A 14,525-nucleotide genomic window follows, 5' to 3' on the forward strand; every position below is an offset into this window, starting at 1 on the left:
TTTTTCTTCAAGATTCCTCAATTGTGTGGATTTTCAATCTATACAACTCTGGAACCTAAGTCAAAAACGCTTAGTGAAATTCCTCAAGACTCCACTGGTCAAATTCGTCAAACTTGTTCCTTTTTGCAAAAACTTCTGAGAACGCATATGACCTCTCCAAATTCTTCGCACCTATACTCTGTTCACAGGTACACATGTCCGCTGCTGAATCACTAGGTTCTCATCAACTTAACTCATTTGCAGCATTCCTCGAAGACAAATTGCATACCTGTTCAGAGAACTCGATTGTTCAAAATCCTCGGCTGAAGAAAATGGCAGATGGCAAGAAACCTCAAAAGGGAGGCAAGAAACTGGAAGTCAACACAGCATTTGAGAAACCTGATGACATTTATGAGGAATATTGCACTCCAGATGAAGCCAAACATGGCAAGGAGAACAAGAATCAGCGCAAGGTGCGCATACAAAGGATTGAACGGAGATGGGCACGGGAATGGAGGGAGTACAGGTATGTCACTCCAAAGTACATGAAGAAATTTGCTCTTCACCCTCCTTGCCCAAGACCTCCACTGGCACCTGGCCAAATTGCTGATCCCGCCAGCCTCAAGCGCGGTGAGGACTATTCTGATGAATGGGCTAAACGACAAGCCAAGTTGGCCAAAATGGCTAAAGAAACAGTGAGGAAATTCAATTAAGACTCTGCTGCTGCCACTACTGAGGCCTCTGCTAGCAAGCCTAAGAAGGCCATGGCCAAGAAGCCTGCACACAAGCCCAGTTCCTCTGCAATGCCCTCACGGCCAAGCTCATTTATGCCTTCACGGCAAATTCCTCAAGCTGCTCCAGTTCCTCCAATTGCAAAGTCCTCAGTTGCTCCAACAAAGTCCTCGGCACCTGTGCATCTCGCCTCTTGCCAAAGGACCACAGGCATCTCAATTGCCTTAGGAGCTTCTGCAAGTTCTTCAGCTCCTCCGTAGTCCTCAACAGGCCCCACTTTGCTGAAGACCAAGGCTATTGCTGGACGAGGCTCCAGACCAAGTCCTCAGAAGAAGCAGGTTGCCTTTCATGTGTCGTCCAGTGAAGACGAAGCTGATGATGATGAACTCGCTGAAATCAACAGAGATAGGCAGCAAAGGGTCGCTAGAGCCAAAGGCACAGATGTGCCTCTTCTGTTGGATCCCAAGCTGATCCTTGATTTCATTGATCTTTGGCACAAGGACCCCAACACACCTATGCCTGACTTCAAGCTTACTCCTGGCCAAAGTCACATGCTGACCGCCTTCATAGGCGAAGAAAAATGGAAGTTTGAGAAGGCCAGGTAGTTGAAGAAAGCTCAATACAAAAAGGAGCACTTTCTGAAGAAAAACGTTGTCAAAATGACAACTGATGAACATGTTGCTATACAAACTGAGATCAAAGGACTCAGTGATGAATTCAATGCCTATCGTGCAGATTGGCATGGAGCCAAAGTCAGATTTGTGAAAATGGCTGAAAGATTCACCTCAACTGTTGCTGCCCCAACGCAACATGAATCTCCTCAGGTTGAAGCATCTGCCCAGCCAACTGAAGAACATGCCAGCACCGCTGATGACAATCAGGTTGCTGATGAAACTGAAAGTACCAGGGCTGATGAAGCTATTCCAGCTGTTGATGAAATTGCCAGGGCAACCACTAGTGTTGTGCCTGAAGAACAAGCCAGGCCAGCCGAAGCATCTGTCGCTGCGCCTAAAGACACTGAACAAGCCAGGGCAACTGCATCAGTTGCGCCTGAGGAAAATGAACCAATTTCCTCTGCTCCTCCTGCACCAACGCCAAGTCCTGTTCTTCCTTCTGCATCAGAAGCGAAGAAAACCAAAGCTGCGGAGCGAGCAGCAGTGAAGCAAAGGAAAGCATCTGCTACCTCAAAGTCTTGAGCGCCAAAGAAAGTGAAGACTTTGATGAGCTATTTTGAAAATCCAATAGATGTTGTTCCTGTCTCAAGCATGCCATCAAAGGAGATTGTTCCCTTTGGTGAGGATTATGAGATCCCAAGCGGATCAGATGAAGAAGATCCTTCTACTGCTTCGTCAGAGCAGTTGGATGAAGAAATTGAAGTGGATGATATCCCTTCAACCCCTCTGGTATCATCGCCCATGCCTCAGTTCACAGCTGAAGAGGCCGGCGTTGAGGAAATGGATGAAGAAGAAGACGTGGACATTGGGTGCACCACACCAGTTCTGAATGATGACTATTGGGAAAGTCATCATCCCAATTCACCCATGTTCACCCCACTGCAACAGATTCCTCAGTCCCCAGTCCAAACTGAAGAAGTTCAAATGGGCTCTAATGAACCTCAAGCTTCACTTCTTACCATCCCAGAAGAAATTCCAGCCACTAGTGTTGATGTTCATGCCGCTGAAGAAATGGAGACCCAGGCTGCTATTGAAATTCCTCAGCCTGCGGCTCCTGAGACTGTGATTCCTGAGGTTGTGAAGAAATTGACTGATACTCCTCAGCCCAAGCCGAAGAATCTCAAAGAAACAGAAGTTCAAAGCTGATGACTTCTTTCATGAGCATATATCCTTCACTGATTACAACCCTTATGACTCTGCTCGTCTTCGAAGGAAGCATTTCTGGACAGCAAGTCAGATGAATTTCTATTCTTCTCTGCTTTTCAACAAAGACAAGATCTTTGACCATGAGCATATTCCTCATGTTGACATGGAGTCGCTGCCTTGCTTCACCCCAGTCCTCAGTGTTCTTCACGACGCTGGGCTGCTGAATTTCTGCATTGACATATGTGACTCAATGTTTTAAATAGCGGGCTATGCAAAATAGCGGCTGGTCTCCAAATCAGCAATAGCGGGCTATAGCGGGCTATTTGTGAAGGCTGCCATATAGCGGCACCCTGCTAAAAAGGCTATAGCGGAGCTATAGCTGGCTATTTAAAACTATGATGTGACTGGAATGAAGAGCTAATTCTTCAGTTCTACGCTACATTGCACATCACCGGCAATGCTGAAGATGTGAACTCTTGGGTGTTGGACTGGATGACAGAGAACACACATTACAAAGCACCGGCCTCTGAATTGCTTCATGCCCTGCCTGTCAGTCCTCCCCTTGAAGGTGAGCAACTCATCTACCATGAACCTGAGCTATCTGATCATTATATGCAAGTGTTGATGAAGCCTCTGAAGCCTGGTCAAGCCCCAAGAACCAAATTCCTCGTGAAGGAATTGCTATATGTGCCAAGGACTGTCTACAGAATCTTGACCAAGACCCTCAGTCCTATTGAAGGCCACGACTCTAATGAAGAAGAAGAAGTCGTTGGCATCATGAAGAATCTGCTATTCAACATCATCCATGGAGTTCCTGTCAACTACCATGATTTCTTCACGAGGACACTGGCCAATGTTGCTCTTTCACCGTTTGAATTGAAGCCTTACGCTCCCTGGATCATGAGATTCATCAGATCAAGGTCTTCAATCAACTACAAGGCTGATACACTTAACCATGGCAGCTACTTGCCCCCTACTAAAGTCCTCAAGCGGACATTTTCCTTAGCTGATGAGAAGGGCAAGGCCACTATCATTGATGAAGGCATTCGTCCATTGGATGGACGGTTTCGCAAAGCTGCATCTTACTCAACCAATGATGACTCTGCCACCCACGACTCTGCTGCTAATGCTTCAAGGCAAAATCCTCAAGGCACAGCTCCAAGGGTGATGACTGATCGTGAGCTTCTCCTCAGTCTTCACTAGAAGGTCGATCGCAACCACAAATGGGTCAAGCGACAGTTTGGTTCAATTCTTCAGAACATGACAATCACTCAGAATTCAGTGAAGAAGAACCATTACTACCTCCATGAAGTATTTGCGCACCTGGGCTGTTCTGTCTCATCTCTACGGTGAAGAAGATCTTAAGCAGATGGGCTTCAAGCAGGACTTTGACTGGTCTCAGCCACCTTCGAAGAAATTCAAGAAGGTCAAAGTTCCTCACTTGGTGGCCAGCTCTTATTCTTCATCGCGCGAGACGGATGAACATGAAGACTTGGACGACACTACGGCAGGCCCTACTTCAACAACCGACCCCAACAACGCTGGCGCTCCTCCATTGACTTCGTGATGATATTCTTCAGGGGCGTTAGTCCTCATTTTTCATCCCTTTTGGTCATGCAATGACAAAGCGGGAGAAATTTGAATTAGTCTTCAAGCCGGTCTATATATGGGCGTTTTTTGCTAAGTTACAACTCTCGTTATTTTGAAGACTTTGTTGGATCGAGTTGTAATCTTAACTCCGATGGTGGTCTGATACTTTCGCTATGTTCTTCTGCATGCTATTTCCTCATATATGTTAATGCATGCATGCTGAATTACATCAGTCACCATATTTCATCATGCATTTCAAATTCTTCATATCATATGTTAAATGCGTGTATGAATTACAAGATATATATAGGGGGAGATCTCCATGATTCTACTCTTCAATGTGCATTGCTTCTCAAACACAAATTCCTACTATGCACATCTTCAGGGGGAGTTATTCTATATCTTGCTATCAAATTCCTCAATATTAGTATTTACACTTCATATGTTTATCCCCGTTGAAAACTTAACTTTTATTGTCATCAATCATCAAAAAGGGGGAGATTGTAAGTGCATCTAGTGCCCCTTAGTGATTTTGGTGTATTGAAGACTTATAGGTTAAGGGACTAATGCGTTTGTGAGTGTACACAGGTCTATACGTCTATGAGGAGTTTGATATTTACAGAGAAAGTCAACCCCTAAAAATGAATGTCTTCAACTGAAGACTTTGGCTTTCTGAAGACTTTGAAAGTGAAGAAATTGGTGTCACCGTGAAGACTATATTCATGCAAGGAATATGAAGCGTGAAGACTTTTGTTTTCTTAGTTTCGTTTTCTCTTTATTGAGTCATAGGAAACACCGTACTGTTAAAGGGGTCGAGGAAAAACTAAGGAAAAGTTTCCAAGTGATGCTCATCTCAAAATCTTACACCTACCCATACCTTCGAGTGAAGCCATTGGAAATCTCATACAGTTCAGTCAATTTCTTCAGTGACAGAGACGAAGATCTTCTGTTCTCCAAGAAATTTGTTCTGACTGAGGAGTTAGGAATTCGCCAGTGCGGATTGCCTACAAGTGAGGAACATCATAGCCCTGAGGAATTTGATACTCAAATATCCGACCGTTGCTGTGCTACGCGCCAGCTGTCCCAAAATATCTACCCACCTAACGGTCATATCATTGAAGGGCATTTATGTCTTATCATGTCGAGCTGCTCCCTAGGCTATAAATAGCCGCCCCTACAACCACTAGTTGGTTGGCTGTTCCGAGAGAAACTGACACTTGTCATTGAGAGCATCCCATCCTCCGAGGACTTTGAGCGAAAATCATCAAGTGAGGAAAACCCAAACCCAAACACCTACAAATCCAAAGTGATTGAGCATCACTGAAGAATTGATCCTGTGTGGATCCGACGCTTGTTACCTTTGAAGACTATGCATCTTCCAGACGGTTAGGCGTCATGGTCTAGAGCACCCAAGAGGAAATTGTGGATCGCCGAGTGGCCGAGTTTGTGAAGGTTTGGAAGTCACCTGAAGACTTACCACGAGTGATTGAGCGAGGTCTGTGTGACCTTAGCTCAAGGAGAATACGGTGAGGACTGTGTGTCCGGGACTGTGTGTCCTCATGTTTAAATACCTAGCCGCTCCAACCAGACGTACAACTATCACAGCAGTTGGAACTGGTCTACCAAATCACTGTCTTCACCAAGCTAATTGGTTCTATTTCCTCAACCTTTTCATTTCCTCATTACTGTGTTGTGTACTTGATCGTTACTGTTTGAAGACTTTGACTGAAGACTTTCTCAATTTCCTCGGTTCAATTTCTTCAGTCAGTTTGTCTTCAGCCTGCTTATCCTGTGTTTACGCTTTCTGTATTATGTGCTTGTTTTTATTTCATCATGATGACTGTGCTTCCGTTCTGTTATGCTTGCATCTGAGTACTTATTCCGTTGCTAGTCGTTCGTGACCTAGGAATTTCCTCACCCTGAAATTCCTCAATGACGAATTTGTAAAAATCGTCAATTCAACCCCCCCCCCCTCTAGTCGACTTAACGCACTTTCAAATACCATTTGGTAACTATAACATATATGCAAGTATATAATTCAAAATAACCATGTTGGTAGCTATAGTATAGAAAACCTGATATCTATATAGTTCCTATGTTTGATAACTGTAGTGTGGCAAGCTAAGTAACTATAGTTGTGTCATGTTGATAATTGTAGTAGGGACATATGAGTAACTACATAATAACCCTATTCGTAACTAAACATATGCATCCCGGTAACTACATAATAACCTTGTTGGTAACTATAGCATGGGCAACATGATAACTATAGTTGTGTCATCTCAAAGTGCCACTATGGAGGTCGGAACAAGTGTCTGCCTACCAAGTTAATCATGATTGAAATGACGAACATATTGTTAACTTAAGTGTGGGCAGCTGGTAACCATAGTTGTGTCATGTTGGTAATTGTAGCATAGGTAACTGCTAACTATAGTAGTCTCATGTTGGTAACTATAGCACCGACAACCTCGTAAATACATAATCTCTATGTTGGTAACTATAGCATGGGCAACCTGATAGCTGCATAGTTGGCATGTTGGTAAGTATAGCATATATCATAAGAAAAAAACATCCATGGGCAACCTGATAGCTGCATAGTTGGCATATACTATAAGAAAAAAAGAGGTAATATCACCGGGAGTCATAAAACTTGCGCTCGACGTTCAGTTTGCTGCTAGAACTTTGAAAATACAGATTTTCAGTCACTTAACATGACTCAAGCGTGCATATATGGTCACGAAATGCTTACGTGGACGTATTTTCATGTGTATGACCCCACCTGCCAGTGAGTAATGGTGCCCAACCGACTTTATTTTTGCAGAAAACACCCTTATATTTTTTTCATGGAAAAGACAACCATTTTTTTCACGGAAAATACAACCACTGTGATGTCTTTTTACACAAAACCCCCACGCAATTTTTTTATTTGCAGAAAAGCCAACAACCGTACTGCGGAAAATAACACAAAAAATGGTGGCGCAGTGTATTGAACCCGCGAGCAAAGTTAACGAAACAACACAGTATAGCCATTCCGCCATTCGCTTACACACATCTAATTCAGATATAACAATTTTATATGTATTGAACAATGTGCCATCTGTTATTACAGAAACGCAAATCAACATAAAAATAGAGTTAATTCAGATATAAAAAATTTATATATATTGAACGATGTGCCATCTGTTATTACAGAAACGCAAATCAACACAAAAGAAGAGTGGCCTCCCGTTATCAAACCAACGACCACACGCTTCCAAAGAAGACGCGCTAGCCACTACAACATGTACAGGTTTAACTTCAATAAGCTTTCTTAATGTACTAGGAAATATGTCCGTGCGTTGCAACGAGAGAACAAAACTCGCAACATATAAAACTCAGCCTAAGCAAATGTAGTAGACATAAAAATAACATGCCTTTTTTTTAATAATCACCATGGGGGGAGTGGATCCCCACTAAAGGAACCCGAAGGCATGTTACATTAAGGATTACATCGAGAGAAGAAATATAGACGTCAAGACACAACAACCTCCCTGCTTATGGTGTCCTTAAATAAAGGCCCAAATCGTAAAGTCTATAGCGATGTTCCGAGCTAGGACGTTCGTCGGCCTGTCTTCCAGTGATCCAGTGTCACGGTCTCTTGGACCATTTGGTTATCTCGTGAATTTCAATGGAGACATACAAAAAACAATATTGTTGCCTTTTACTGTGTTTTTCCTTCATCAAGTATCTTTGCCTCCTGGTCTTCCTACTCCAGGAATACAGCACAAAATTAAACTAAGAACAAAACAGATCACGCTCAATTTCGTCCCACGTTCCAAGCAGATAGGCCCACGCACAATGCACGCTAGCGGCGGACGTGTCGAGCGGCCAGCATGCCACAAGAATTATTAAAAATATAACATGCCGCTTGAAAGCCTCATTTGACCAGATTAGTCTGGGATCAGATCGACAGAACTACCATTCTCTCTTCTCCCTCCCTCATTCCCTCCGCCCTCGCATCGTCTCCAGGACAACACAGGTCGAGCCCAAATCATGTTCACCGGTACCCTTCGCTTCCCCTCACCGTCGCCGGGGGAGGGCCGTCGGGCTAAGCCGGGGCGGCAGACGGCGGCGGCTGGCTTCTCTGCAGCATGGGGTGGGGGAGGCTCACCTCCTGTTTGGCGTAGCGGCTTCGGTGTGAGCCCCCCTCGGGCCGGCGGCTCTTCTTTGGCTACTTGGGCGGCGTCCCCGCATGGTGCTTCTCTAGGCCTGCCTCCCCTCGTCATCGCTGGAGAAGGGCCGTTGGGCTAAGCCCGGGCCGCGACGGCGGGCTTCTCTGCAGCGGTGGTGGGGAGGCTTGCCTCCTGTTCGGTGCGGCGGCTTAGCGTGCTGCTTCTCCAGGCTGTCACCTAGTGCCATCCCTCCGGGGGGCAGCTCTTCTTCCGCTGCTTGGGCGGCGTCCCCGCGTGCTGCTTCTCTAGGCCGTCACCTAGTGCCATCCGTCTTTGGTACGCCAACAGCTCCAGATCCAGGCGGCTGTGGTCGGATCCACTACCGATCCACCACCCCCTCCGTCCCGGGCCCTGGCCAGCCTCCAGCGTGGTCTTCTGTCTTGCTTCAAGCTTCAGTTTGGAGGCCCACTCAGGTTTGCTTCGACTCATGCTTTCTTTGATGGAAAAAGTCCAAAACAAACCTTCAATTTGTAGGCAAAAGCTAAATCAAATCCCGAACTCTCAATCGCTGAAATGAGCACACCAAACTCTCTAATCCCGATTTGCTGAATTGGGCCGGCCCAGTAGCGCAGTTACTCACGCACACACACTAATCTGGTTTTCTTAATTTCTTTCTTTTTCGTTTTCTTTTCTTTTTTAATTTTTACACATTTCTAAATTTTCTCAGTACCCAATGTACATTTCTAACGCACACAATAAATATTTCTGGATAATCTTTTAATATTTTCAAATACAGTATGTACATTTTTAAATTAAATGTTTTAAAAACTTTTTGAACACATGGTAATATTTTTCCAAATACATGTTTTACATTAAATTAAATGTTTTACATTTTCTTAATGACAATAAACATTTTATAAAACTACACGAACACTCTTTTACATGGTTCAACATTTTTTAATTTGCATACACTTTTTTCAAGGACATACCACATATATTCTGTTTAGGTCAGGACACATTTTTTACATCACGCAAACATATTTTTACATTGCACACACATTTTTTGAAAATGTAACAAACACATTTTTTGAAACACGTGAACATTCTTGAAATGTTACATTTTTTTGACTGTACAAAACATTTTTTGAATCACATGAATGTTTCAAAAAGTCTTTGCACTTTACAATTTTGTTAAGGTTGCAAAAAATGTTTGTAAAGGTGTTCGCTTTTTCCAAGTTGTTGGTTTTTGAAAAGTATTCGAATTTTTCAAAAAGTGTTCGCTTGGAATTATTTCGTCGCCCGTTAAGAAAAAGAAAGAAAGAATTTTTACGCCGCATGTTAAGGAAAAAATTCGCTTCATGTCTGGTGGGCTGGTCCAGTCGAGTCCACTGCCAACAATCTGAAACATCTTTTAAATACATTATTTAAGAAATAATTTACGAAATTCCAAAAACATTATTAAAAAATGTGACACAATTTTGAAAATACGAAGAAAAAAATCAAAGCATGTGAAAAACTGTTGGAATTCTGAACATTTTTTGACAAATGTGATTTTTTTTAAATCGCGAACAGTTTTTTAAAATGCTAATAGAGTTTCAAAATTCCAAACAGTTTTTAAAAACACAAAAATAATTTAAATTGTGCGAAAAATAGAAAACCGGAACATTTTTAACTTCTGAACAATTCTAGAAATGTGCGGACATTTTTAACAGTTTTGTTATAGTGGGCCGGCCCAAATTCTTGTCCGTGAGAGTAGCTTGTGATCCTGGCTGGGATTGTAGTATTCTCGGTGTGCCAAACAGGTATAGGGTTCAAAATAGACCGGGATTACAAGTTCAGAGTGCCAATTTCCGGGATTCAAAGTTCAGGGTTTGATTTAGCTTTTATCTACAACTTCAAGGTTTATTTTGGACTTTTCCCTTCTTTGATCCCTCTACCCGCTCTAACACCACCAGCGGCCACGACGGGCATCTGCATCTCACGGCGGCCAAGGACCAGCACCGACCCGGACCCTTTTTTTCCATGCACCTCTCTCCTCTTTGATCGGTTGTGACCTTCCTCCCGGGCTATTTTTTATTGGGCATGTATGGCATCTTTCTTGGTTTCTCTAGGATAAACATGATCCATATCTCACCCTTTTTTGCTGGATTGTTGATTCTTGCAACTCCGAAGGTATATAAGTTGCTAGGATTTGTGATAAAGGGACAGTGTGGGACTATTAATTGGAATATGAAAGTTCATCAAACTCTGTTTGCCGCCCCATAACGGAAGGGAGGGGAGGGCAAATCGTGAGGTCGAAGTTTTGTAGCGGCCCATAACATTTTTTTGGCCCACTATACTCACGAAGCTGCGAGCGAACGGATGAAATTATGGCAGCGAGGACGACGTACGAAAAACTGACGAAAATTAGGGAGGAAGAAGCGTTAGCCCATTTATTATTAGGTAAAGACTAGAATAAAGGCCCTCTTGGAGCTGATATGGGCTATGGCCAGTGCAGCCCATTTTGCACCAGTTCCTTTTTTTTGAGAAATTTGTAGATAACATATAAATTATAATTTCAGTAATAAAGTACGACCCTTAGATATTAGTGTGTTATAAATATTGTCCATACAAAGGAAATAACCTACTTTTAGAATTGTTCATGTATTACTTTAAACATATTCATATATTAAATAATATTTATAAATTAAAAATGTTTATTTAATTAAAACATTAATAATTTAAAGTTTAAATTTTTAATATGAATACCTACTCATGTATAATATTTAGTAAATGTTTGTACTCATCATTTTATATAATTTTAATATAAGCTATGAGTGTATAATTTTTTATGAATACATTAAACATATTTATTTAATAAAGAATTTCAATGTCCATATTAACTAATATTACTTATATAACACACAGGTTTATATTTAAATATTTTTATTTATGAATGATTGTATGTATGTACAATAGTTTTAACACAGAAATATTTGAACATAATTTTATTACTTATGTTTTACAACATCTTAAATGTTTTTTTACTTGCGTTTTACTGAATATTTTTTATAGAATGCATACGTTTATATTTACATATTTTTATTTACTAATCATCACCTTTATGTATAATATTTTTAACACACAAATATTTGAACAAAACATTTTTTACTTACCTTTTGCAAATATATTTTAAAAATAGCGCGTGCAAAATGGGCCGCAGTATCTGCGTCCCATTTAGCTCCACATGCGTTCGCATTCCTTATATATAATCTTGTTTATCCATATACGACATGTGAATCTGATTGGTGGAGTGTTTCGAGTGCCGCGGCACCCATTTTTGGTTTATTAATTTCGGCAGTATGCACATTTTCCATGTCATGGATGTGTCGATGAATTACTTCTACGACTGTATATTATGATAGAAAATCAAAAAATTGTCCTTGGCAGGCTGGCGGCGCACTTGGTTGACGTTATTTTGGCCTTCAATGAAAAAAGTCATGATAGAAATGACAGCGAGAATTTTTCACCAATTCCTCACGTGACTTCTGCCTCACTCGCTATACGGTGGGTGGTTTTGACCTGGTCGGGCCCGAATTTCGGCCTGTCATAGGGAGGTTGCAACAAAATCTGCTTTTTAATGGACTACCCAGGAGTAGTCCGATATCCACGATGTTACGGATAACATATGAACAACGTGGGTAACTCTTATAGTATCAAATGATAACTTTCGACCTAAAAAAATACTGAAACGTTTCAACCAAGTTTTCATGTCATGTAACTAATGACTCACATATATAGTTTAGTACTACCTCTATAACTAAATACTTAGTTACAGAGGTAGTAACTTTTAACTCCACAAAATAGTGAACGAAACGTACCAACATGGGGTCTCTAGTCTAGTGCATGAGTATGCACGAGGATATGAGCTTCCTCGTAGTAATGTTGGTTATATATATCACATCGCCTAATAGTTTCCATAAAGTTTCCTACTTGGCAAAAATTAGTTTGTCTCAAGCCTCGCTTTTACAACAAAATTGTCAGTATCACCCTCGAATAACTAAACAATTTGCAAGAGCAACTTCATCCAGTACGCATGATATTAAGTTCATAACTCAGATCAAAGCAGTGGCATGGCTACATTCTGTCGTTGCTATACAAATTCTATGTATCCACAGCTTCATATATTGTTACGGCTTTGCACAAGGATGATCAGGATTGAGCTTGTAATTCATCGAGCTTCCAGGCTGGAAGCTGAAAACTGCTCTTTGCAGGTCCAGCTAGGCGAGCGCATAAAATCGTCGGCTCTCATTAGCGATCTGCACCGCTGATGATCATTGATGGGTAAGGCACCCTCTTGATATCAACGAATGTCGAATACTCGGTGCTCAGTGGTTGCTTCCATGGCTCCCCATCCATTTGCATATATGCATCCCTCCATTGGCCACCTTTGATCTCTAGCCGGATTGCTGCTGCCTGAAACAATTGGAACTGTTATAACATGACGTGGACACTACAATGTTGACATTGACACCTTATGTTTCTTGCTTCAGTTTTACAGAATATTTATTTAATCTTTTCTTTCCTTTCTTTTTATTTTCCTCATTTGCTTACCGGAGTAGCACATCAACGTGATCTCATATTTCCAGTTAATGGACTTGGAATTGATTTGTAATTCAAAGTTAACCAATTTATATTATCTGTTTTGTGGTCAGTCCCATTGGTCGTCTCTTATAAGTATGCCATCTCACTTAGATACCCACCAATCCAATTGGTTGTATCTTAAATATACCAAGTATTTAATTCAATGGTCCACACTCTTATTAAGACAATGTGAGTCAAATTGGATTATTTTTTTTCAAAAAGGAGGATATCCCCCAGCCTCTACATCGATGCGCACAACCATTTTTATTATATTATTCAATAGAATCTGACAAAATCAAATACATGGGTCAACCCAGAGCCTCCTTCCTGGCGATCTATGTCGCCACACCTATTAGGTCGATGAAGTGCCCTGACCACGCATCAATGCACACCATCTAATCCGGTGGCCTCACTAAGCCGCCCGCTGGCGAGCCGAGATCCCCAGCCGGTCTAGCAGATCCTCAACACGAACCGCATGTGCACGCTCCAGAATCCGCCACCGCCATCTTCCGCTGTTCCAACTTCAGGAAAGATCCATGCATTGACCTTGCCAGGCCCAACTACCGTCGACGCCCCCAACTACCGTCGACGCCACCATGAGCCAGACAATGCCACCACCCTGCGCAGGTCCATCACCGAGACCCCGCTGCGCCACGCCGCCGAGACCCGCAGTCACCGACGCGGTAGATGCCACACCGCCACCACCTCCGGCACCAGGAATCATCCGCGCTCGCTGCACACACCCTCCATCTAAATGCCCAAGACAACGCCTCCAAGGAGGTGACGACGCCATGGCGCCGCCGCCGCCCATTCACGAGAAACTAGGGTTTTCACCCGACACAGAGGGAGGAGGGGCAGGGGAGTTGACCTTGCCATCGCCACCAAGGAGGCGAATGACACAGGAGCGCCATCGACAACGTGGCCGCCGCCATCGGCCAGAGGTTTCCCCCGGAGAAGCTCCCATCTCGAGACCCACCAAGCCCGCCACCAACACCTCCGAGCACGGATGCCGGAGATCTGGACCAGCTGATAGGGAGAGCCGCTCGCTAGGATGGTCTGCCCCAGATCTGACGAGAGGGGGCACGGGGAACCACCTCATGCCAGGACGTCATCCACCGGGACCCTGCTGCCCAAGCAGCCAAGGAAGTCCGACCAACTGCGCTGACGAACGCCCACCGCCGGCGGACGGACGCCACCCACACCAGTCGAAGCCACCGCCTCAGATCCAGGCCCTCGCCCGTGGCAGGGGAGCAGCCGAAGGCCTCGCCGCCCCCTTCACCGGCGGCTACACGACGAGCCGGCGGCCCCCTCTAGAGGCAACGAGGGAGAGAAAGAGGGAAGAGAGAGCCGCCGAACGGCAAGGTTTCAGTACCGCCCGAGACACCCGTGTGGAGCGACGCGGGGGCGATCCGTCAAATTGGATGATGAGTTCAAGTTTCAACGATTTCTTTGTTGGATTGCGTTAAAGATGGTATGTAGAATATAAGACGGTTTCCTACTCTTACCTCATTAATTCTATGCCACAGAGACAAAAATATGATATGGAGTACCGAGAGGCGACACCACATTAGAGCATAGGGAGAGGCATGAGGGTTCTATGTTGTAGTGAATTACTTCCTCCATTCCAAAC

At 43.4% G+C, this 14,525-nt stretch overlaps 1 protein-coding gene and 1 long non-coding RNA gene across 5 annotated transcripts in view; one reads left to right on the plus strand and one right to left on the minus strand.

Annotated features, from left to right (window-relative positions):
• The first annotated feature begins 7,349 nt into the window (after positions 1–7,349).
• LOC120969785 (uncharacterized) lies at positions 7,350–10,517 on the plus strand. The gene is made up of 2 exons (XR_005764153.1): positions 7,350–8,745; positions 10,228–10,517. It is a non-coding gene; the product is annotated as an uncharacterized lncRNA (long non-coding RNA).
• Positions 10,518–12,188: 1,671 nt separating this feature from the next.
• LOC109733314 (diacylglycerol kinase 4) overlaps positions 12,189–14,525 on the minus strand; it is a 29,613-nt gene continuing 27,276 nt past the window's right edge. For all 4 annotated transcript variants that reach the window (XM_020292506.4, XM_073503334.1, XM_040397051.3 and 1 more), the window contains one exon: positions 12,189–12,727. In XM_020292506.4, coding sequence (XP_020148095.1) covers positions 12,563–12,727 — 165 coding nt within the window. In that variant the 3' untranslated portion in view covers positions 12,189–12,562. The remainder of the gene's footprint in view (positions 12,728–14,525) is intronic.

This window comes from Aegilops tauschii, chromosome 7 (genome assembly GCF_002575655.3).
Source record: "Aegilops tauschii subsp. strangulata cultivar AL8/78 chromosome 7, Aet v6.0, whole genome shotgun sequence".
NCBI lineage: Eukaryota > Viridiplantae > Streptophyta > Magnoliopsida > Poales > Poaceae > Aegilops > Aegilops tauschii.